The 25863-nt window shown below is 49.5% G+C and overlaps 1 protein-coding gene across 1 annotated transcript in view; it reads right to left on the reverse strand.

Moving 5' to 3' along the window:
* LOC311583589 (cadherin-1) overlaps nucleotides 1-23753 on the reverse strand; it is a 69701-nt gene extending 45948 nt beyond the window's left edge. The window contains exons 1-2 of the mRNA XM_084757335.1: nucleotides 23570-23753; nucleotides 22725-22851 (exon numbers count right to left, since the gene is read on the reverse strand). Coding sequence (XP_084613461.1) covers nucleotides 22725-22851; nucleotides 23570-23617 — 175 coding nt within the window. The 5' untranslated portion in view covers nucleotides 23618-23753. The remainder of the gene's footprint in view (nucleotides 1-22724; nucleotides 22852-23569) is intronic.
* Nucleotides 23754-25863: the final 2110 nt, after the last annotated feature.

Below are 25863 nucleotides of genomic sequence, written 5' to 3' on the forward strand. Positions count from 1 at the left end.
AGAGAGAAAGAAAAAAGACCTAGACAGACAAGACAGATAGACACTGGGCTTGGCTGGAGCTTTTGAAACTTCAAAACCCACCTCCTCTAAGCCAGGAGTCGTTGGCACAACCCTTTAATTCCAGCACTCAGGGAAGCAGAGGCAGGCGGCTCTCCAGGGGCTCGAGGCCACCCTGGTCTACAAAGTGAATTCCAGGACAGCCATTACACAGAGAAACCCTATCTCAAAAAACCAAAAAAAGAAATAAATAAAGCAGGGGGTAGGGGGTGGGGGGGCTTCCAAAGTAATGGCTCAGTATCACCAGGGACCAGAGATACAGCCAAACTTGCCTCAAAGGGAAGGTTAGATCTGTGCCCTCAGCGCTCAGGAGTTACAGTTGGAAGAGCAGAAGCTCAAGGCCCTGCTGGCTAAATAGTGACTTTGAGGTCAGCTCAGACTACATGAGACCCCTGTCTCAAGGAAAGAGAGATAGAGACAGGCAGAGAGAGACACAGAGACAGAAACTGAGAGAACTAAAACAAACCATCACTGGTTAGCTTGTTACAAGCAAAACAAATAAAAGTGAAGAACCCTTGGGTATATAGTTAATTGTCCTTTCTTTCTTTCTTTTTTAAAGACAGGGTTTCTCTGTGTAGTCTTGGCTGGCCTGGACTCACTTTGTAGACCAGGCTGTCCTCAAACTCACAGTGATTTGCCTGCCTCTGCCTCCTCCCTGAGTCCTGGGATGCCACCATGCCTACCTTAATTGCCCTTTCTAAAATACCAGAAGCACAGCTGGACAGAAGTGGTATAGACCTTTAATTCCAGCACTCAGGAGGCAGAAGCAGGCGAATCTCTCTAAGTTTGAAGCCAGTCTGGGGGAACGGGGGCGGGGAGGGGGGGAGATAGAAACTTCTAGAAAAGAAAGGATCACACAGAGAAACCCTGTCTCAAAAATACCAAGTCAAAAATAAATGAATAAAGGTAGCAGGAGTACATTTAAAGTCAAATATCTGAGCCAGGCGTGGTGGCACATGTCTTTAATCCCAGCGCTCAGGAAAGCAGAGGCAGGTAAATCACTGTTGAGTTTGAGCCCAGCCTGATCTACAAAGTAATCCAGGGCAGCCAAGGCTACACAGAGAAACCCTGTCTCAAAAAAAAAAAACCAGAAATAGATAGGTAAATAAATAAATAATCTGAAATGCATTATGTGTCCACTGGACCTGCTATCAAATCCCATATCAATTAATCATCAACTAAGTCAGCACACAAGCCCATCCATATTAAAAACAGCTTAACTCCCCCATCTATAGCAAAGAAAAGTCCCGAAATTCTTGGCCCAGCCCAAAACTGAAACTGCAGCTGCCTTATCTCCGTGTTGGATCTGTTCTCAGCTTGGTTTGAGTTTCACAGTGGCTTCTCTCAGACAACAGCAGGGCTTAGCCATGCATTTTAACACTGGGCTGGGCAACTCATAAACCAGGGAGCTGTGTTGATAGATGCCTCAGTCCAAGGCCAGGCGGGTTAATCTGTAAAGTCACCCACTGGCGGGGATTAACCCAGCCTCTGCGCCGGTGAGAAGAGACGCATGAGTGAAGGATGCAGCAAGCACAGTGGACAGAATTTTGTCCTGGACCAGACTTTGGACTGGGATTTTGTCACACATCTTGAGTACCTTGCCCGTTTGTTGCTCACTGCTTTTCAGAACCCTCAGGAAGCAAAGGCAGAAAGCCTGGCCACAAGGTCAGTCTACATAGTGACTTCAGCCACTGGGAGCTCAAAAGAAAAAAAGAAAAAGGAGTAGAGAAGGGCGGGGCAGAGGAGGGTGCAGTTTGCAGATGTCATTTCTCTGCTTCTCCTCCTTGAAGGACCCTGAGGTTCATAACTACTTTAGAGTCGATGCTGCTTTAGGGGTGACTCATAACACCTTCCAAGGGGAATGTATATCCCTCTGGGAAAATGTGTGCCCATTAACAGATACGGGAGAACCCAAAGTGCAATGCTATTCCTTGGCTATAGCACACAGCACAGGGGGAGCGAGGGGGGGGGGAGCATGCTGTATAATCATGAGGAGCGGAGTTTGGACCCCAAGAACCAATGTTGAGCAGGAGTGAGGAGCGGAAGGGAAGCTAGGGGATCCCGGGGGCAAGCTGAGGGCTCTGGGCTCAATTTAGAGACCTCAATGAATGAATAGGGAGAAGACTCCCCCATGGGGCGGGGAGCAAATTCTCTCTATAAGCCCTGGCTGTCCTAGAAGTAGCCATGTAGACCAGGCTGGCCCGGAACTCACGAGATCCGTCTGCCTCTGCCTCTTGAGCAAAGGGAGCAAAGGCCAGTGAATGCGCCACCACATCCAGTCAGAGTCTGCACTTTTAAGCTTTTCGGAGTGAGCCGCACTCTAGCTTGGGTTCTGGTCCAGGTGATCCTCACAGTAGGACCAAAAACAAACAACAAACAAAAAACTCAACCATTTGACAGCTCCAGTTCAAGAAGCAGGTAGAGCTTTTCGAGTTTGAGGCTACCCTGGTCTACACAGAGTTCTAGACTGTCCGATGTTGGGTTTCAGACTGGGGACAAGCAGCTGAGGTGCCTATTGAACACACCAAAGTGTACCTGGCCTCCAGGTTCTCCCAGCATTCCTCAGTCCCTACCTGTTACAGGGTGTGGCTGGCATGCCTTCCCCTCTCTACCTTGAACTTTCCAGCCTAGGGGCTGGGCTTCCTCTCTTCCCCCAGAGGCTCTTTCAGTATTACTATCCAGACATTTTTGGTTTTCTCCCCCTCTCCCTCCCACTTTTCTGTCTCCCAGTCTGCAGGGGGACTTCCCTGACCCCCTCCTGTAAGATCAGTGAGCCCGACCAAAAGCTGCTCCCAATAAACCTCCCTTTATACTTTTAATTTCAGCGGAAAATACCTATCACGCAAGGCTAGTGAAGACTTTGTCGAAAGACAGAAAAGGAAGGGTCCTAAGTTGCAGACCACTCACATAGGCTGCAAGAGGCCCTGTATCAATTCTCAGTACTACAAAAACAGCAATGAAGTTAAAATGCAGAGTCCTAGAGAGACCTATGCCAAATACATAAATCAGAATCCCTAGCGATGGAGAGCTGGGTACAGCAGGGCACAATTTCCCTTAGTGACCAGCCTGGTGTTGAAGCACATGAAAAGCCACAATGGGGGGAGGGGACATGGGGCGCACACCTAAAATCCCAGCAGAGGCAAGTGAATTCAGGCCAACCTGTAGTGTGGAGGTGCAAAGCATAGAGAGCTATCTCAGTAGTACGGTGCTTGCCCAGTATGCAGGAGGCCCCAGATTTACATACACCCCGCTGAAAGGACAAGCAGTCATTAAAAGTAAAGAAGTGTCATTGTATTGTGTCCCTGCCCGCCCCCCCCCCCCCGCAAATTAGTTGAAAGCCCTTTAATGCTTGATAATTAACCACTCAGCATTTCCAAAGATGGAGCCACAGAACAGAGGGAGAGAGGTTGACTCCCCTTCCCCCAGTCACCGGGCTCCTCTGCCACTCCCCGTGGGTTCCCCTCACCCTTCCACCCGCTTCCCCTAGGCTAAATCTCTAAATCTCAGTCTCTAATCTGTCAAACAGGAATGGGGTGAGGTAGAAAGGATTGCAGCAATAAAGGCATTGGAAGCGCAACCCCCGTTCCCATCCCCCCGCCACTCAGTCCTTTGTCTCCTCAGCAGACTTATCATAACCTGTGCCTCCTCCTCACCATCCAATCCTGCTGTAGTTGCAAGAGGAGCAGGGGCCTCCGTTTTCACAGCCCCTCTGTAGGCTGGCACTTAAGAGTGAGTACAAAATGAAGTGCGAGCCTCTGGGCCGGTTCTAACCGCTCAAAACAAGCAGCACGCACCTGCTCAATACAAAAAGCAGAAGGAGCACACTTTCTCGGCTGTGCTGGGGTTTGTGATTATCTTTAGGATGAAAATAGGCTCCGTGGTACTGGAGAGAGTAACCCACTCTTCCCCTCCCTATGTAGCCCAGGCTAGCTTCCAATCTCTGAGCCTGTCTTAACCTCCTGAGTGCTGGGACCACTGTACTAATTCACCCAGTTAAGAATAAGCCCTTTTAAACCTCTCAGCATTTGTGGAAAGGGATGGTAAAACTAATATTACAAGTAAATAAAAGTGTGCCCAGGAAGATGGCGTCAGCATCACACACGTGTTGATTACAAGAACAAAGCTGGACCGAAGGGGGGGGTGGGGGGAGGAAATGCAAAGAGCCCTACTTCTCCGTGATGACCTCTCCAAAAGTCGCTCACAGATGGAGATGAGCCTCTGGTCCCTGAGGCCCAGTTCACACCTCTCCTAACTATGCATAGAGTACCTGACACACCAGGTGCTACTCTGGGGAAACAGGAGAAGCCAAGGGCCTCCTCGCTTGGGAAGAAGCCAGGGAATGAACGGAGATCAGAGAAGACTTCCTGGAGGAAGCAGCCACTGAGCTGACTTAACAGGCCTAGCAGCTGGGCAGGGAGCCCAGCCAAGCGCTGCTGGGAAGGGAGACAGAATGTGCCAGCCGGTGGCAGGGAACCTGGCAGCACTATCAAGAATGTGAATCAGGGGCCCTGCCATGTGCCACCTGGATCAGAAGCCCTGGGAAGGGCACGGGCTCTGACCAGCTGGGAACCTGAGCAGTCAGAGGCTGGTGTCCAAGCCATTAGCTACTAGACTGTACTGCTTGGAACGGAGAGGGAGCATCACGCTAGAAGGGGTCAGACAGTCCTTGCCATAAATTGGTGCCAGGCCCTCTATACACTGCCACCCGCCTCTGTGCTCCTCCTGTCTTCCACCGGACTCCAAGCATACTGCTCTCTTGTTCCTTTGCTTAAAGGCTCTGCCATGGCTGTTTCCTTAGGCCGGAAAACTGTTCCCTAGTCTTCCGTTTCTTCCTTTCTGTGAGGACCCTCCCAGTGCTCCCAGCACTTCCCAATTCAGATCCACTTCCCCTAAACATCTGTCACTCAAATGCGGTGTGTTATATACCCGTGTTTACTGCCTGATTCTGCCACTCCAGAGCACCAGTGCAGACGTCATGATCTGGTTCTCAGCTGCTCCTCAGCCTAGGAGCTCACCTCCCTCACAGCTTTCAATCTTCAGGCACAGCAATGAACACACAAATGAACAAAAGACGGCTGTAAAGAGTAGGCGGTGCCACTTGCTTAGATGGACTCCCAGGAGAACAATCTAGAAGCTGGGGTGGGAGGCTTGAGGAGAGGGAGGGCTGGGTAATCACTTGACACAGTCAAGGAGCAGCCCCAGGGTTGCCCCAGGCCTGGTCTGATCGTGCATGCCGCCTCTCTGAGGGACTAGGGAACACCACACCCTGCATCCCTCCACAGGTTTGCAGCTGGCCTGGAGCACGAGAGGACGAAGACCAGCTACCCTAGGTGCCCAGGTTTTCTCATCTTGTTGGTATCCTAACAGGCCCAAGACCAAGCTTCCAACAGGAAGTTTGCTCGCTGATCCCGCCTCTCTTATCTGAGTCATCGTTCAAACATCCCTTAACCCTGGAATCTTGGTGGGGGACCGCTCCCCACACACAAGCCCTGCCCCTACCCCTACCCCACCCCCTGCAGGCAGCACAGAGGCTGCCTCCCCCCCACCCTCTTTCTGCTCATGAGCAGCGCCTGCTGCTCTCTCCCTGAGGCTTCAGCAGCTGTTCCAGCCCACACAGGCCTTGCCCCACCTGCGTTCTCAATGTATCCATTGTCTGACAACTTGGCACCCCAGCACTTTTCACCACCTCAGATTCATCTCCAGACCCCCTTGGGACATGGGAGGCTTGTGACCAGCACAAAATTCCCAGGAGGCAGTGCAGAGGAGGAGGCGTGTGGAGTGGTCTAAAGAGCAGCAAAAACACCTTCCCTATGGAGAAGGGGTAGGTGTTCCCACTGACTGACCAAACTGTCCAGCGCCTGTTTTAAAGAATGGGTGGGAATGTGGTTTTATAGTCTAGTTTCTGGAAAACTTTTCTGATGAAAGGGGGGGGGGAAGCAGCACCCCGAGAAGCTGTAAGCTGTCCACTAAAAGTTACATGGAGTTGATTGCAGAGGCCCCTGAGTCAGGGAAGGAGTTTCAAACTATCAGAATTTCCTATCTCTGATCATGATTTTAGATCTTAGTGGGGAATTTTAAGTGCTCCCCTCCCATCTACCACTTTGGTTCAGACTTACAGAATTTTAAGTTGTATAAAGGGGACTGAAACCATCCAAAGACAAAACAGCTGTTGGTGTAAAGCCTGCGGGTGTGCGCTGTGCAGACTCCCACCTCCTCTCCCAGCCCTAGGCTTCTGTTTTAACTCCAGGGTGCTCCAGAACCATGGGGACCTTCCGCTCTGGTGCTGTCACCATAGGGATTCCTTTAAAATGCTTTCCCCAAGCGGTCTGCGGCACTCACAGAGTTAACTGCCTTGCCCTTCACTCCACCTCCCATCCCCACCAAAGTGGTTATGAGAAACTCATAGGCAGTAATTTGGAAAAGAAAAAAATAATAATTAAAAGGAGCTGGGGGGTGAGGGTGAGGAGAGAAGAGAAGAGAAGAGGGGAGAGAGAGAGAGAGAGAGAGAGAGAGAGAGAGAGCAAGCACCCCCCCACTTCCATCTCCAGGTGGCCATTCAGATTTCAGGGGAGCCCCAAAGGACCAGTAACACCCTTTTGTTCCAGGTTTCATAAGTGGACAGGAGCTTGAGTCTCCAGGTACCAAAGGACTAGCGGTAGGACTGCACGGGTGAACCTCAAGTTCTTTCCCAGGAGCTTGAAAGTGAACAACATCCTCAGACACTGCAGAAATGGGGACGGGTGAGGGTAGGCGTGGCTGAGCACCTCTGCCAGGCAGATCTATTTGGGGGGGGAAGGGGGGGGGACAACCCGAGGTGGGTGAGTAAGCAGCTTTTTTTTGTTGTTGTTTTGGTTTGGTTTGGTTTTTCAAGACAGGGTTTCTCTGTGTAGCCCTGACTGTCCTAGACTCACTTTGTAGACTAGGCTGGTCTCGAACTCAAAGATCCACCTACCTCTGCCTCCCAAGTGCTGGAACATAAGGCATGCGCCACCACGCCCGGCTGAGTAAGCAGCTTTTAAAGCTCCCACTGTTATTATTTGGAAATGGAACTGTCTACATAGTAACTACTTTAAAGTTGGTGCGAAGATTAAAAATCAAAATCACACATCAACAGCTAGTTCATTCTGTGTTTGATCAAGGCACACCGTGAACAATATGGCTGTCATTTGCAACCGTGTTACTTACTACTCTAGATTCCCTGGCCAGTCGCTCTGCTCTCCCCAGATTTGCCAACTCATGTACAAACTAAGAAACTAGAGGAGGGGGCTGGAGAGATGCCTCATGGTTTAGGAGCACGTGTTGTTCTTGCAGAGGGCCCCAGTTCAGTCCCCAGCAACCGTATGAGAAAGCTCACAACACAACTTCCGGCTCCAGGGGGGTTGGACGCCTCTGGCCTCCTCCAGCACCTACACTCACGTGCTTGAGCGTACACCTCCTTCCCGTAGCTTTACAAGCACTCCTGTGGTTCAAACGAAATGGAGAAGTCACAACTAGTCTCCAGGAGTCCAAGGAAAACCAATGCAGATGGGACAAAGAAGCTTCTAGATCAGACTCCTGTCACCACTCCCTCCCTATTTGGTGGTAGTGGCAATCAGTGGAATGTGGCTACTAAAAGCACAGCACAAACGGTGCGGCTGAAGACGTGATGATTGTCTCAAGTTTGAAGCCAGCTCCGGGGTGCTGAGTCAGCCAAGGCCTGACTGAGCTAGAGACCCTGTCTCAAAGGAACAAACAAAAGACTCAAACCCCTCCACATGCTTGATTGAGCACCAGGCCCTGGAAGCCCAGGTGAATGAATGCTAACTCACTGCCGCCCCCACCCCAGCCCTTTCACAGGTAACAAGACTGAGGACCTCAGGGTAAGTAATTTGCTGAGGTCAAATGGCAAGGAGGGGCTGGTCTCCAGGCTGCCCAGGCCAGGCCTTCTCCTCCCTCCCGGCTCACCCTTACTCTGTATTCATCAGGTAATTTCACTAACCGGGAAAAGAGCAAATGCTTGGGAAGCGATGACCTTGACATCTGTTGAAACTGTAGGCAAACCTCACACCTGGTGACCTCAGTCCCTAGGCAGTTTTTTTTTTTCAACAACAGGATCTCACCTGAAAAGTATTTCTCTCCTCCCCTGAATTTTAGATACTCCAGTAGTTCAAGTGAAAGGATTAGCAAGAGAAGAAGAAAGAAAAAAAAAAAAAGAGGGAGGAATAATAACAACTCCAGCTGATGAGTACAAGGAAGTTGCAAAATCAAAAAGACTCCAACCACGAGCCCAGAGACTCCCACCTGTGAGGTGTACAAAGGGCACAAAGGCGTGCACCCTCCCCCCTCCCCCTCCCTCCCTGTGATGCAGTCTCACAGCTGAGTTGCCCAGACTCACCCGAAACTCCCAGGCAAGTTCCTCCTGCCTCAGTCTCAGTCTCCCCATGGCTAGGTAAACAGGAGGATGTGGCTAGAGGATTTCCTCTCAGATGCAGATTAGAAAGAAATATATACCCTGCTTATGGGTTTTCTCCACAAGTTTAGTCATGGTGCCAAGCCTGGGAGCTGGGTGGTCACGAAACTGGCCACAGGAACATCACCAAGTAGCCATTTCTCCAAAACCCCTAAGTGAGAAGCTAGGAAGAGACCAGTAACGTGCGGATGAGGGACTTTGGAACACTCAGCCCTAAATGGTCTAACCCCAGCAAATCCCTCCCCTTAGGACCCACGGAACCCAGGGAAAGAGGGAATTGGAGGAGGCCAAGGAAATAGGGCCTTCTAAAAACAATTTGAACAATGCATATATGAACTCAGAGACTGTGGCAGCAACGTACAGGTTCTGCATGAGTCTGTACCAAAGGTGGCCTTAGAGCCAAGAGAAGTGGACACAGGTGCCCTCCCAGCCACCCCCACTGTTCCCAACCCAGAAGCTATCTCCAATTGATAAGCACTTGCAAATGAAAATTAAGTTTTCTCTAAGGGTGTCTCACTGGGGAACCAAGCCACTCTTAAGGGCAGGACCGCTAAAGGGCAGGATAGCCAACACAAAAGGAAGTCAACGACATCTTTGGAGATTGTCTCATAATGTTGTCAGGACATGTTTTTGTTTGGTTGATTAGTTGGTTTTTCAAAACAGGACTTCTCTGTGTAATCCCCGCTATCCTGGAACTCTCTTTGTAGACCAGGTTAGCCTCGAACGCACGGAGATCGGCCTGCCTCTGCCTCCCCAGCGCTAGGATTAAAGGCGTGTCCCACCCACCGAGGCATCTCTGGTCTGTTTTTCCCTTTGTTTTGTCCTATTCCAATTTGTTTGTTTTCATCTTATCTTACCTGGTATTCCTCAAATGCCTGTTTCCTAAGGAGACTGAAAGGGTGTGGCTCTGGCTGGAAGGGGAGGTGGAGAGGAACTGGGATTAGTTGGGGGAGAGGAAACTGTAACCAGACTATATTGTATGTAGAGTCTGTTTCCAACAATATGAAAAAAGGAAGGGAAGGAGGGAACCAGTATCCCCCGGTAGGCAATGGAGGTAAAGGGCCATGAAGTACCTGCTGCTCTGAGGGGGTGATGTCATGGATGACTCAGTCTTTGAAAGAGAAACCTTCCCAGGTGAGGCCTCCCCTGACTCAGGACCCTGCCCCACCTGTCAAAGGACTCGGCTATGTCCCACTGCTGACTTAAGGGGTGACTTTTTTTTTTCTGATAGGAAAGCCACAACTTTCCCACAAACAAGTTGGTCATCTTGTTCCCTTTTCAAACACTCCCACACAATTGTGATGAGGAATTTGTGGGGGAGGAAGTCTGCAGTCTGAAGTCCTGGCTCGCGCAGCAGCAGCAGCAGCAGCAGCAGCAGCAGCAGCAGCAGCAGCAGGTCACCAGGGCAGCGCCCAAGGGGTTGTGATGGAATTGGGCAATCTCTCCCCTCTGCTATGAGAACTTTGGGGAACCAGACTAGAGCCATTTTCCTTGGGCAACAAGCCAAGGGGTGGGGTGGCTGGGAAAGAGCATTCCATTCTGGTTTGAATCTGATACCCATTTAAAGGCGCTAGGGCTGTTCTGAGCCCTCAGGATTGTTCAGCAAATGCTAACAGTAAGTACTTGAAAGCATGGGAGGTCAGCACCCACAAGAACCAGTCTAATTTTATGCAAGGCCCACTGGTTTCTGTGTTTTTAAACCCATACTGGGCCCTCTGGGCGGTGGCAGTGGTGGCACCCACCTTTAACCCCAGTGCTCGGGAGGAGGAAGCTGGTAGATCTCTGCGTTTGAGTCCAGCCTGGTCTACAGAGTGAGTTTCAGGACAGCCAGGGCTACAGAGAAACCCTGTCTCCGGAAAAAGGGGTGTGGGGGCAGGTACTAGGGCCCACATGTCTTAGGCAAGCATTCTACTACTGAGCTACGTCACAACAAATTTTTGCTTTTTATTTATATGACGAAATGTTAAATAGTGAGGCCTTGTCTCAAAAAGAAGCAGTGTCCTGTATTTTGATTTGGCGCCTCGACCCATGAAGCAGAGCGGTGTATCTTCCGTGAGGCTGTCAAACTCTTCTCTCGGTGGATATTGATTGGTGAACTTTAACCCCGAGAGCCTTACTCCGGCTGGTATCTGATTGTGTTGGCTTTGCATCGCCAAGAACTAGAAGGCCTTGGACAATTAATGGGCTTCTCAGGATGAAGGTGAGAGGGCGTATCTGAGAGAGCCTGGTTCGGGGAGGTGCTTGCTGCCTGACAGCTGAAAGGCAAGCGGGTGTCAGGTGTTCCTTGAGATTTCCATCTACTGCTTCTTTACACCCAGAAGTGTGGGGCCCAAGTGACTCGTCTGACCTTTAGACTCTCAGCAGCGAGCTACTTTGTAATAAGACAATTAGGTAAGGTTATACTGTAGCTACCCAGGGCTCAGAGAAACTACTGGGTGCCAAGAAGAAACACAGGGCCTGAGAACATAGCCTCCCTTCCTCCTCATGTTCCCACACTCCAACGGCCCGTTATATCTTTATTTACTCACATATTTGTTTACCTGTTAATTTTCTATGTGCGTGCGTGCATGCTTTGGGGGGGGGTGCGCGGCAGCGCAGGGTCAGGGTGGAAGGAGTGCAGAAGAAGCGCTGTGAGTTCGAGGACAGCCTGGTCTACAGAATGAGCTCCAGGACATCCTGGGCTACACAGGGAAACCTGTCTCAAAAATTCAAAAAGGAAGAAAAATAAAAAAATAAAAAAACTTGTGAGCCAGCCTCTGTTCTGCCTGGACTATACCTCAAGAAGACCTGCCCTCCTAGAATTTGTGGGGGGTTTTTGTTTTGTTTTGTTTTTTACGAGAAAGAGTTTCTCTGTGTAGCCTTGGCTGTCCTGGACTCATTTTGTAGACCAGGCTGGCCTCGAACTCACAGCAATCCACCTGCCTCTGCCTCCCGAGTGCTGGGATTAAAGGCGTGCACCACCACGCCCAGCACAGAATTTGTGTTTTTATGGACAAAGACTATGAACTGAGGAAATAACAGGTTTGAAGGCAAAGAGTGCCAGTAGGTGTGGCTTGCCAATAGAGAGCACTTGCATAGCCTACACAGGGCCCTGTGTTTGATCCCCACCACTGCCACCAAAAAATAGGAGATGGGCTGCAGAAAAATAAAGCGTCTGGGCATCTTCATTGAATGGGCAACGTTCTAGCAAAGCTTTGCAGGATGCAGGTGAGTGGGGCAGACATCGCGAACAGGTAATATGTAGGGTGTGGTTGTAGATACCTGAAATGCTACCACTCCCAGGCAGGAGTATCAAGAGTTCAAACCCAGCTTCAGCATGAGCTATGACCATATTGTGCGTACACCCAGGAAGTAAAGGTAATGAGCAAAGTACATGTGGGAAGTGGGGGGGAAATGAAGACCCAAGCCATGAGCTGTGGGGGGAATAGGAACACAGCACCAGACACTTGGAAGTCGTGGACAGAATTTTTGTTCTGTATGAAACAGATTCATGGAATCCCAGGCAATTTTAAACATGAATGATGCGTCCTAATTTAATTTTTTAAAGAAATCATCACTCGGGCTGGAGAGGTAGCTCAGCAGCTGGCTGTTCTTCCAGATGTGCTGAGTTCAATTCCCAGCAACCACATGTGGGCTCACAACCATCTATAAAGAGATCTGGTGCCGTCTTCTGGTGTACAGGCATACACTGTATACGTAAAATATATAAAAAAGAAAGAAAGAAAGAAATCATCACTCAGCCAGGTGCAGTGGTGCACACGTATAATCCCAGCACTCAAGAGGCAGAGGCAGGAGGATCTCTGAGTTCCAGGCCAGCCTGGTGAGAAACCCTATCTTGAAAAACAAGAAGAAGGAGAAGAGGAGGAGGAAGAAGAAGAAATAATAATAACAATCATCACTCTGGGCTGGTATAGTGGTAGCACAGGCCTTATTATAATCTCAGTAGAAGGAAGGTAGAGGCAAGTGGATATGCCCCTCTGAGTTCGAGGCCAGCCTGTTCTACATTACGCAGCCTTCGCCAGCCATCAAAGGCTACATAATAAGATCCTGTCTCGTTGAGAGAGAGGAGAGGAGAAGAAAAAAAAAATCAGTCTGCTTACTGAATGGAGAGATGACTATTTTGAGAGAACGGAGGGAGTTGGGGGAGAGGACCAGAAAGAAGTTGCTGTAGGATCTCCTTTGGAAACAGATGGGTCTACATGCCAAACCACAGAAACAGGTGTTAGTTTAGTCTTCAAGTTGTCCAGGTAAAATAAATCTGAAACACTTTCGGCTTCTTACAAGCTCTCCTAATTACAAAGCTAACTAATTATTATCTAGGACTAGGCCAATTATCCCACAGGGTCCTGTGCTAGCAGCCATTTATGAGCTGGCTCATGGCGAACAGGTTCACCTTCAAGTACACCCCATTAGGTCCTAGTGGTGGCGTCTAAGCATCCTCCTTGCCCCCCTCTTTCAGGAGCTAAGTGCACTCCCACATCTGTCTGGCTTCTTTATGTGCTCTAAGCAAGTCCTAGTTGGAACATGACTTGTTAGAGGTTCGGGCAGTTTTTCTTCTCACATCCCCATGCCAGAATGAACGAACACACACACACACACACACACACACACACACACACACACACACACACCAGCACTCAGAACACTGAAAAAGACAAAGCTATTCAGCTAGCATGCATCTGCACATGTAGGTCAAGAGGCTGAGCCAGGCCTGGTGGCTGGCACAAGCTGACCATCTCAGGTACTAGGAGGTAAGCTGGGTTGATGCATGAGGCTGCGGAGCAAGCTCAAAGCCTGGGAAACAGTGGGACTCTGTCTCAAATAAAACTTTTTTGGTTTTTTGAGACAGGGTCTCTCTGTGTAGCCTTGGCTGTCCTAGACTTGCTTTGTAGACCAGGCTGGCCTCAAACTCACAGCGATCCACCTGCCTCTGCTTCCCAAGTGCTGGGATTAAAGGCGTGCGCCACCACACCGGGCTTCAAATAAAACTTTTAAAAAGCAAAAGGATGTAAATCTTTTGAAAAAAAAAATTGGAGGAGAGATGGCTCAGTAGTTAAGAGCCCTGTCTGCTCTTCCAAAGGTCCAGAGTTCAATTCTCAGTGGCTCACAATCACTTATACTAAGATCTGGTACCCTCTTCTGGTGTGCAAGCTCACAATGCAGGCAGAACGCTGTATAAATAATAACTAAATAAATCTTTTTTGGGGGGAAGCAAAAGGATGCAGGTGTATGTCAAGGCAGAGGGCCTGCCGAGAGTGTGGGATACCCTGGGGGTAGGTTTCCAGCACAGCAGTGAGGGGTGGGAGCTGTGAAAGCAAAAGCAAAACCAATAAAGGTCCTTCAAAGGCAAAAGACTGATTTTTGTTTGTTTTGTTTTTTCTAGACAGGGTCTCTCTGTGTAGCCTTGGCTGTCCCGGACTTGCTTTGCAGACCAGGCTGGCCTCGAACTCACAGCGATCCGCTCGCCTCTACCTCCCAAGGGCTGAGCTCAGCTCAAAAGACTTAATTGTAACATCACAAAAATCAATGAGGCTGAGGAAGAGAGCTGTGTTTGGGGGTGTGGGGGGGAAATCCCTTGCCTCAGAAAAGGGAAGTGGGTTCTGTTCCCCTCGGGAAGGGAAACAGACTCATGGGTCCTCTGGAGTTTGACAATAGGCAGCAGAAAATCGGGTAAGAATCTGTTTCTGCTTTTCCTCAGTGCCAGGGATAAAAGGTGGTGCCTCACACTCACTAGGCTTGCACGTGACCACAAAGCCACAGCTAGTTCTACCATTTCCACAGAGGATCCTGGGAAGGCTACAAACCTGTACTGGGGAAGCCCTGGGTGAGGAGGAGGTCTTGGTGCCAGCCAGCCATACGTAAACATTTGTTCATACTGAGTTCTCGGCCAGCCTCGAATTCCAGGAAAGCCAGGGCTATGCCAAGAAACCCTGTCTCGAAAAATCAGAGAGAGCAGGGGGGGAGGGGAGGGAGGGAGGGAGGGAGGGAGCCCTCACTCACCAGTGGACAAAAAGGCCCAAGATCCAGGAGGGCCTCAGGCTTTCCTTTCCTGTGCCTGGCCACACCCTCTTACTCACCGAGGCCCAGCAGGTGAGGCTCAGCAGGTGAAACTGATCATTCCTGCGAGCCCCTCCCCCCAAACGCCCCGTGGAAGTTCTCTATAAGCAGAGATTTTTTTTCTGAAGCTCCCTGAGGACAGAAGCACTGGCCACATTTCTGGGGGCCCCCTAGTATCATAGACCAGGGGTGCTCTTGGATCCTGGGCTTCAGGGTAGACAGCCAGATGCCCACACCCTGGCTGGCACCGGATGTTTACTCATCAAACACCTGTGACCTAACTCCTGGTCTGTCAAGAGAATGAGTGTGTGTCCATCAGTGTGGTGTCATGGACCTTTAAAGTCCCAGCACTTGGGAGCTAAAAGCAGCAGATCATTTTTTGCGATTGAGGTCCAGTAAATTCGTAGGAGGGCAAACCTGCATCTGTGAAAGGCCCTAGGTGACTCAAGGCTTGTCCACGGGGTGGGAGTGGGGGAGGGGAGGGGGAGGGGAGGGGGAGGGGAGGAGGGGAAGTGAGCCGTGGTATCTAAGAGGGCCAGAGAGCGTTTTGCAATGGATCAACAGATAGGTATCCTTAAGCGTGTGTATTGTGAAACAGTTGTAAGAACTGCAGGTTCTGGAACAGCAACCTTGAGGCCACCCTGAACCCCCAAGCCCCAAACTACTCCGCGTCCTGCTTCCGCCCCATTGGCCCCTTCCTAATCCACAGCACACCCGCTGCAGCCCACTCCCAGCATTGTAGGGAAGAAAACGCCATTGGCTTTCCTTTTCTAACAAAGGCTGGCTCCTGTTCTACTGTTTGCAAGGCAGTGTTTGCTTAGTACAGAAGCTCGGAGAATGAGAAAACTGGTTTGGCTGGTTTGCTGGGCAGGAGAGAGCGTGGGGCAACTTTCAACCAGCGTTTGAACCAAGCATAGCAATCATGGGAAAGGGAAAGGCAAACCCGGAGGGCCCTACAGGGGTCCTGTACTGGGTATTCACCGAGCATGGGACACTTGCCCCTAGGATATATGCACACATGGTCATATCCACTTTCCAGATGGGGAGAGAAAGGCTTAGAGAAGAAAGTCCTGGCAAGAGTCCCTCTAAGCCTGGGCTTTGGGTGGTGCACACTGGTAATTCCAGTGTTTGAGAGGTGTACGCTAAAGGACCCAATGTTCTTCTGGTTTTGTTTTTGTTTTTCGAGACAGGGTCTCACTTTGTAGGCCAGGATGGCCTTGAACTCACAGCGATCCACCAGCCTCTGACTCCTGAGTGCACCACCACCATCCGGGTGGGAACCCAATATTCTAAGCCAGCACCACATGGTGCTTGTAAGCAGTGCGGCATAGAGTGGTGAATGCCTGTTTACAAGGACTCAGGCAGAGGCAGGCAGACCTCCGAGCTGGTCTACATAGGGAACTCTGGGACAGCCAAGGCTACATAGTGAAACTCTTGTCTCCAAAATGCAAATAAAAGGCCTGGCGGTGGTGGCCCACATCTTTAATCCCAGCACTTGGGAGGCAGAGGCAAGTGGATCACTGTGAGTTCGAGGCCAGCCTGGTCTACAAAGCCAGTCCCAGACAGCCAAGGCTAACACAGAGAAACCCTGTCTCAAAATAAATAAATAAATAAATAAATAAATAAATAAATAAATAAATAAAAAACATAAAATAAAAAGAGGAGAAGGCTCAAATTTCTTTTTAATTGACAGAAGAAAAATCATTTAAGAAAGACTAACTGGGAAAAAAAAAAAGAAAGAAAGAAAGAAAGACTAACTGGCCAGGGGGTGGTGGTGCACGCCTTTAATCCCAGCACTCAGGAGGCAGAGATACAGTGGATCGCTGTGAGTTTGAGGCCAGCCTGGTCTACATAGTGAGTCCAGGGCAGGCAAGGCTAAACAGAGAAACCCTGTCTCAAAAAAAAAAAAAAGAAAGAAAGAAAGAAAGAAAGAAAGAAAGACTAACTGCTCTTTCCAGACCCAGGTCTGAGGCGTCCCCTCGGTGGGACCTGCTTGGCTCACAATATCCCCAAGGACACACTTAGGGCCAGGCTCAGGTTCCAGGGAGACTGCTGGGCAGAGAGCAAGGACATGTAGAGATTCCAGCTGACCTACCCTGCCCTGCTCACTCACCTGGGGCTGCTCTGGGGACACAGAAATAGAGCTTGAGAGGCAGAACAGTGAGTGAAGGTAGTAAAAATTGATTCATGCATCGTCCATTTATTTGTTCAAAACAAGACTTGAAAGGTGCACTGGGTCCGTAAAAAATTATTATCCATTTTTTTCTCCTTCCTATTTCTCCTACTACTACTACTAAAACAAGGTCTCAATACGTAGTCCTAACTAGCCTCAAGCTCACTACAGAACTGGATTGTCCTCAAGCTTCTAACAATCCTCCTGCCTCATGTGCTGACACGATCAGCTTCCCTTTTTACACTCTCCCTCCCCACCCACCCACCCTCTGCCAACAAAAGGTCAGGGTTCCACAGGTAGTCCCGGGCTGACCTCAAACTTGAAATCCTCCTGCCTCAGCCTATGAAGCACTGGGTACAGATGTGGACAACCACGCCTGGCTCTATTTAAATGACTTTCGGTAAGTTTCTGAAGCAACTTAGAAAGAGGAGGCAGAAAAGAGACTGGAGACTGGCCTCAACAGACTGGACTGCGTATTTCAAACAGCGACTGGACAGACACTCTCTCTCAGACAGACAAGAGGGGGGTGGTCTTTGAAAGGTGACGGAGGATGCTTGTGGCTTATAGGAGGTTGAGGGAATTCAAGTGCTGAGGCTACGTGCCATTTCTCCCTTCTGGAGTTGTTTGTCCAGACAACGATGGTTTTTTTTATCTTTACAAACTGCCTTGCCCAGGCTATCAGGATGTGGGTAGTCATAAAGGGAGACTGAGTTTGGCAACACGGCAGTGATGGGGGAGGGGCTGAAGTTTCACTGTAGGACCTTGATCAGGGTGTGGAGAACTTTGTTCAAGACTTTTTTTTTTCCCCTTTCCTTTTTCTTCCTTTAAAACGAGATCTCACTATATAGCTCTGCCAAGCCTGGAACTTCCTATGTAGAGCAGGCTGGCCTTGAACTCTGTCTTATGAGTGCTAGGAATAAAGGCATGCACCACCATACTCAGCTTTAAAACAAACAAAAAGCAAAACAAACAAAAAAAAATTTACTGTGTGTGCACCCTCATGTGTGAGTATTGAGGATAGAGACAACCCTTGGGAGCCTTTCTCTCCTGCCATGTGGGTCCTATGGATAAAATTCATGTTTTCGGGCTTGGTAGCAGGTGTTTTCACTCACTGATTCTTCTTTTTGAGATAGGTTTTTCTGTGTAGCCCTCGCTTCTGAACTCGGAGATCCTCATGGCTCTGTCTCCTGAGTGCTGGGATTAAAGGCATGTGCCACCATGACCAACTCACTGGCTTTTGTTTATTTTGGCTTTTCAAGACCAGGTTTCTCTGTGTAGCCTTGGCTGTCCTCGACTCAACTTTGTAGACCAGGTTGGCCTTGAACTCACAGATCCACCTGCCTCTGCCTCTCCCAGTGCTGGGACTACAAGCATGCACCCTCCTTATGTGTGCTTTCTTTACACTCATGCATTCCTCCCCTGCCCCATATTTATGTCCAGGTATATCCGTTTTATTCATTATGTCAACCCTAGGGCCTAGCCTGTGTTGGCATAAAACAGTAACTCAATATGGACAGATTGATATCCATACTCCATGTAGCACCAAGTATTCACTCATCACATATGCATTAATGCGTAACATAACAAATATATATATATGATTTTCACACTCAACAGATGGGTAAACTGAGTCTGACAGAAGTAAACTTGACTTATGTAAAGTCATATTGGAACGGCTACTAAAGTCCAAACCTGAATCTTTCTATACTTTCTCACTGACCTGCTATACTGATTTCATTCTTCTCCTTAGAAAACTTTATGCCCTGAAAAGAGAGAGGGTGAGGCAGAGTAAAACCCCAAAAGGCTGAGTCTGGACTGTGTTGGATGTCTCTTGCTGATTTTAGGGTTTTGGCAGCTTCCGGGAGATTTCAAGAGCTGACTGTCTCCACCCCTGGCTTGTCTAAGGGCTGCTCTTGGAAGGGAATGCGTGTAACAGATACCAGGGTGAGCAGTGCAGCCAATAACAAGCCCTAGAGAGGAAACAGGGACTTCATAGCCACCTGGCAGAGAGGCCTGGGCAGGAGCTGAGGGAGCTTTCCTTAAATGGCCTGGCTTAGCCTGTGACCTCACAGCCTACACTCCTCAGGAGACAAAGCTGGGACAGAATGACAGCCACTAGTCTCCTTCCCAGGAAGGCCCCATGAGCCCTTGTCACTGACTGGCATGAGTAATCAGGGCAAGCTTCGGAGGCTGAGGGTGGGAGGTGGGTATCTGATGATGTAAGGTGATCCTAAAGCAGGTTTCCACGTTTGCTTCTTTCATGTCCAAGGCGGCTTTCAGCACATCCTTCAGAAAGGAGAGGATATGGACGTACTTAGTCCACACAGGTGGACGCCTGGGAACTAGGTCAATCCATCAAGTAACCGAAGCCCAAGCCCAAAAGGCAGGCCTGTTTGTCCCACAAGCATTTGTAAAGCAAGCGAGGGAAGGACGCCGTCAATGTAAGGGGCCTTTCAAGCTCTTTTTGTCACTCCACACAGAGGTGACCGTGTGTATTCGTGTTGTATCTCTGAAAGGCGAACATCTAGGATTCTGGGTCTCTGAAAAGTCTGTGCTGAGAGTAAAGAAAAGAACCAACAACTTGGTGGTTGTTGTCAGTAATCCCAGCACTCAGGAGGCTGCTGAGGCAGGAGGATCACCGTGAGTTCAAGACTAAGCCTGGCTATACTATGAATTCCATACCAGCCTCGGTTAGACCTTGTCGCAATAAACCACAAATATTTCAGTCAGCAGCACACAGACTAAAACTGGAACGGGACAGAGGTTAGTACAGCCCCTCAAAAAAAGATGACAAGGAAATTTGCCAAGAGCTCCATTTAAAAAACAACAAAGCCGGGTGAGGTGGCGCACACCTAGAGGCAGGCGGATCCTATGAGTTCGAGGCCAGCCTGGTCTACGAAGCAAGTCTAGGACAGCCAGGGCTACACAGAGAAACCCTGTCTCGAGAAACCAATAAATAAATAAAGCAGAGGCAGAGGAGGCAGCACACACCTTTAATCCCAGAGGCAAGCAAATCTCTGAGTTCAAGGCCAGCCTGGTCTACCCTAGCAAATTCCAGGCCAACTAAGGCTACCTAATAAGATCCTGTGTGTCAAAAACACACAGCAAAAACAAAAGCAGAACAAATAAACAAATCAGCCGAACTAAAGAATATACTTGGATAGTGGGGGAGGTTGGGTTTTTGGCTTTTAAGATTCTGCATTTTAGAAGCCAGTGAAAGAATCTTCGAGGCCAAAATTGTGGCGTGAGGATCGTGGAGCACAAGGACGATGCTAGCAAGCCACATCGAAGTTCTCCATTCCATCAAACCCTATTTGGGACCCTTTAACCACCAGTGTCAGGTTCCTTATTTCCAAACTCCCGGAGAAGCAGACTCTTTCAGGAGCCTGGCGCTGACGTCACAACCCTCCATTTCCCCTGGAGAACCAGAGAGTGGTCCAATCTTCCTAAATCGGGGCAATTCTCCCTACACAAAGCAGTTCCTGGGGTGTAACATGTGGTTTCTGGAAAGACACATCTGATCTAAAGCAACCCCTCTTTGCACAGGTGCCACTCGACACACACATACACACACACACCCCGCCCCCGCTGAGTAGTGGCAGAGCATGGGACACAAAGGGACCTGGAACCGGCCTCACGGAAGCTTGGAAGCTTGTAGGAGGCTGTATGAAGGCCGCTGCTTCCGCCTAAACCACCAGCCTCTCATTCCCACAAGACATGCTCCATCATCACCAACTGCTCTCCCCACCAGCACCCCCTCAAGACCTCTGTCCTCAGTCTACTTCACAATGAACCCAGTTCTCTCCAAACATGCACACATCTGGCCCTGCCTTACTTCAACCCGTCTTTTCTTTCTTTCTTTCCTTCCTTCCTTCCTTCCTCTCTCTTTGTTTTCTAGAAAGAGTCTTATATCACTGTGTAGCCCAGGTTAGCCTGGGACTCACTACATAGACCAGGCTGACTCAAACTTAAACTTTTAGCAAACCTCTTGCCTCAGCCTCCCAAGTGCTGACCACTGAACTACCACACCAAGCATTAGCTCTCACTTGCTTTCACTCTCGCTTGCTTTTCTCTTCCTCTCTTTGAGAAAAAAGGAAACCAAAAAGAGAAAGGGCCAGTTGTAGCTGCTTCAGGCAATACACAAAGCCCCGTCAGGTCCCTGAGTTCCTTTAAGGACCAGGATGGTGTCCACCCTCCAAAAGTTCTCAGTTTTCACTTTTAAGTAAATGACAACATTGCCTCACTGCAACAAGAGGGAACAGCCAGTACTTATCAGTTATATGTGACATTATTACTGATGTGCAGTGGTATTTAGTGACTGGATACTGGCACTCAGGGGTAAAAAAGCCCCACTAGTGCCAGGGTAGTGCCTATAATTGCAGCCTTCCAGAGTCCGGAGGATCAAACTGAATTTTGGACCAGCCCATGTCACATAGGGAGATCATGTCTCACAACAGGAGCTGGCTTGGTTGACACACACCTTTAATCCTAGCACTCAGGAGGCAGAGGCAGGCGGATCTCTGTGAGTTCAAGGCCAGCCTGGTCTACAAAGTGAGTCTAGGACAGCCAAGGCTACAGAGAGAGACCCTGTCTCAAAAAACAACAAAACAAAACAAACCCAAACAAACAAACCACAACAGCCCAGGGGTAAGGTGCCTGGCAAACCTGTGGCCGGCCTTGGGTTTGATTGCTAGTGCTACTAATGCATTTAAACTGTCCTAACTAAGGTACAACTGTGTGGAAAACAAAGCCACCAGCATTCCAATTTCTAATCCTGTCCTGCTCAAAACACAGAGATGGCTCCATCTCTTCAAAAGTCCACTGGCACCCTTGGAAACACCCCAGGCCACCCATATTCCGTAGCCCATCCTAAAGTGCCACCAAAGGGCATCCTGAAATACTCTAAGGAACCCACCCGTGGCTCAAATTATTCCTCCGGCAGACACTGAATGGAGACAAAGCAATCTCTGACCACTCCAACCTCAGGGCCACAGGACAGCACTGCCTTTCTGAGCCCATAGAAACCTCGACAGAACCAGTCAGGTCTCAGAAAAGCAATACAACTAACCAACTGAACTGCTATTTCTCCGTAAAAACACATCACCAAACCTAGGCACAGCTTCCAAAGTTCGATACAAAATTTTAGGCAACATCACAATTGCTGTAGAATTTTCAGGTGTCCTGTGGCTGGAAGAGCAAACTTGGTCAAAGTATTCCAGGAAAGGGATTGTGAGTGACGTCTCCTTTCTTTTTTTGTTTATCATACATTTGGGATCAATTAAACTCCTCATGAGAGAGGAGGTGGTGGTACTGGTACAAAAGAGGCACCTGGAAATTAGGGAAACCAGTTTCAAAAACAAACCAAAAACACCTGGTCTTCTTGCCTTGCTCTCAGCCATGCCTGACAGTGAACCAAAGAAAATTCTAGATTATCACAGTGAGATAAGACCTGAACTATAGTGAGTGCTTGAATGAGTCAGAGCTACCATTAAATTTTCCTAGGAAAAGCAATACCTGTATCAAGTATTTTCATCCTTATGAGTAAAAACCACAAGTCACTAAGAGCCGGTTCCTCGGGGATTACCTAAATTGTGGGAGTCAAAAGCAGGATCAGAGGCCTGCCTGCCCTGCTGACCCTGTGAAGTCACCCTTTGAGCCTCCGATTGCTCATCATTAAATGGGAATACAGTCCAACTGACCCTACCCAGCAGGTTTTGGCGGTCTAAAATATGATAGACTGGCTCCAGTAACGAGTTGGAGAAATACCGATGACCTCTAAATACCCTTGGGCCATCTTTGCCCCCGTATAAATAGCACAGCAGACGTATCTACCTTGATCAACCACAATCGATAAATAGACTCTCAAATCTCTGTAATTCCCAAGGGAGATTTTTGCCCACTCCATCCTACCGGTAAAGGTGCACACTTTCTTGGCGCTTTCCCTACCCGACCCCACTCTGCCCAGTTACACTAGAGGAGCGCCCTTACCTCTGCCCAGGACGTGGCCTCTCTCCAGGTGCCTCCCCGGCACCAGGAACGTGTAGACCTCGGCACTGAAGCCGGGACGGCATGGCTCAGGCTCCGACTCCGACTTCTGGCAAAGCCGCGATGAGACCTAGAGTGGAGAAAAGAAAAGTAGGCAATCTGGTGAGTTGGGGGAGAAGAGGGGTGTTCCCAACAGCCTACACCGAAACCAAGAGGTAATCCTTCCCTCGCCTGAGGCGTCGGGATTGTGGGAGGACCCCCCAGTGGGCAGCCAGGGACGTCATCCTCTCATCCCGAAACCAGCCACCAAGTTCCAAGAATCCTTGGGGGAGGGGACCTCAGGGGTCACCACCTCCGCAGCCTTGTCCACCTTTCCTGCCTGGCTCCATTTGCATCTCACTGGAGACGCCTTTTCTCTTCGGGACACCACTTTCCTCAACAAACACTCTCGGACTCCTCTCTCTCTTACTCCAGAGAGCCCAAGCCCAACCGTCCCTCCCTTACATGGCAGGTGGTTTTTTGGTACTAAAATCCCTTTCCTTATCTCGGATCCTCCGGGCTACCTCAGCCCCATCTCCCTCCTCCTAAATTCAGGCCCCTATCCTGCTCCACGCCCTCTCTCTCTGTCGGTATCAAACAGGAACCCTGTTCAAGTCGGGGTCCCGGGAGCCCGCAGCGTGACGCGCCCCTAACCTGGGAATTGAGCGAGAGGCAGCCACCCAGCGCTCGCCTGGACCTCCCTCCCACTCCACAGCACTCAGCCCGGCACCGCGCAGCCTACAGAACAATCTGGCTCTCTGGACCCCAACTTTCTTGGAAGAAGGGAAGAGGGTAGTGGGGCCACATACCTGCAGTAGGAGCAGAAGAACGGAGAGGCTGCGGCACAGGGCTCCCATGGCTGGCCGGACGGGTGCCGAGCAAACACGGAGCTCGGGTGCGGTCGGGCAGGGCCGGGTTAAGGTACAGCAGAACTTCCAGAGAAGCCACTAATGAGCCGCAGCTCCCACTCCACTGAACCAGGCAAAGGCTGCTGCCGCCAGGTGAGCCTTAAGGCTCCGCCCCTGGCGCCGCTGATTGGCTGAGGACGAACCCGCAGGTGGCAGCCAAGGAACTGCATGGCCCTTTACTTCCTCCACCCCCGCCTGTAGTTGGTGGCATGGGGCCTGGCTTAGGAGACGACCTCACTTCCTATTCCTTGTTCGTTCGAATCCTATCCCAGCTGTTCTTTGGGCCAATGAGACTCAGAGTCTTCATCTAGATTACTGTTTTGTTGTGTTTCTTTTTTCTTTATTGTGTTTGGTTGGAGAAGTTCGTTTGGTTTAGTTTATTTTGTCTTAAGGATTTTAGAAAATATTTTAACCTGTGTGTGTGTGTGTGTGTGTGTGCGCGCGCGCGCGCGCGCGCGCGCGCGCGCAAACGTACGTGCCACTGGCTGAGAGCGGAGATAAGATGCCAGCCTGCGGGAGTCTGTTCTTCCTTCCACCAAGAGGGTCGGGATTGAATTGCAATCATCAGCCTTTCCTGACTGAGCCATCTCTCTGGCTGTTTTATTATGTTTTGTAGCCTAAGTGTTTGTTTGTTTGTTTGTTTTCTAGCCGAAGTAGACCTCGAACTGTCTTAGCCTCAGCAATCCTCCTGCTTCAGCCTCCCGAATGCTGGGATTGCACACGTGAGGCGTCAGCCCAGGCTCTCATCTCGTCGTCTAATTGTCTAACATCTGCCTCCCTCCCTTTTGAGACACAGTGTTGCTCTGTATGTAGCCCAGTATGGCTTCCGACTCACTGTTGTCCAGGCTCAGCTTCCTCGGTTCTGGGATGGAAATACAGGCACCCACTACCGTACCGTGCCCACTAAAACCTGTTCTTGTTTTTATTTTGTTGTTTTGTTTTGTTTTTCTGTGTAGCCTTCACTGTCCTGGACTCACTTTGTAGACCAGGCTGGCCTCGAACTCACAGCGATCCGCCTGCCTCTGCCTCCCAAGTGCTGAGATTAAAGGCATGAGCCACCACACCCGGCTTAATTTTTTTTTCCTTTCTTCCCCCCCCCCTGAGTTTTTTGTTTGTTTTTTGTTTTGTTTTTCGAGACAGGGTTTCTCTGTGATCTTGGCTGTCCTGGACTTGCATCACAGACCAGGCTGGCTTCAAACTCACAGCAAGCCACCTGCCTCTGCTTCCCAAGTGCTGGGATTCAAGGCGTGCACCACCACCACCCAGCAAAACTTGTTCTTTTCATTTCAGTTCCCAGCAGGTTGGTGAATCAGGGAGAGACCCAGTGGATCACAACCCCCTGGAGTACTTCTCAGCTGCTCAGTGTGGGGGCTGAAAACTGAACTCTGGTCCCCTGGAAGCAAAGCAAGCTTGCCCTCCTAACTCTTAAGCCATCTCTCCAGCCCCTTGTTTGTCTGGTTATTGTTTGTTTAAGAGAGGTCTCTATGTAGCCCTGGATGTCCTGGAATTCACTATGTAGACCAGGCTGGCCTCAAACACACAGAGAACTGCCTGCCTCTGCCTCCCAAGCCATGGGATTAATGGCAGGCCCTGCTACAACTGGCTTGTGTTTTGAGACAAGTTCTTCTTCAGTATCCCAGACTTGCTTTGAATTTAGGATCCTCTCTTGTGTCAGCATCCTAAATACTGGGAATACAAGCATGCACCATCACATCCATCAGTTTTTGTTTTTGGTTTTGGTTTTTTGTTTTGTTTTATTTTGGTTTTTCAAGACAGGGTTTCTCTGTGTTGCCTTGGCTGTCCTGGACTCACTTTGTAGACCAGGCTGGCCTCGAACTCACAGTGATCCATCTGCCTCTGCCTCCTGAGTGCTGGGATTAAAGGCGTACGCCACCACACCCGGCTTTTTTTTTTTTTTTGGTTTTTTTTTTATGCTAATCTGGAAGAGACACTTTAGAAGTCACACAGATCTGGTATTTACCTACAGCTTAATATCATGTAGCAAGTGAGTGTTAAAGAAAAGAACAGAACTCAAATTCTCCTGTTTCACAGATTGTGGGTTTCAAGTTTTGTTTTCTTTTTTAATTTTTATTCTTTATGTACATTGGTGTTTTGCCTGCATGTATGTCTGTGTGAGGGTGTCAGATCTTGGAGTTACAGATAGTTGTGAGCTGCCATGTGGGTACTGGGAATTG

The sequence above is a fragment of the Acomys minous genome (assembly GCF_964271855.1).
Source record: "Acomys minous genome assembly, chromosome: 14".
NCBI classification, from domain to species: domain Eukaryota; kingdom Metazoa; phylum Chordata; class Mammalia; order Rodentia; family Muridae; genus Acomys; species Acomys minous.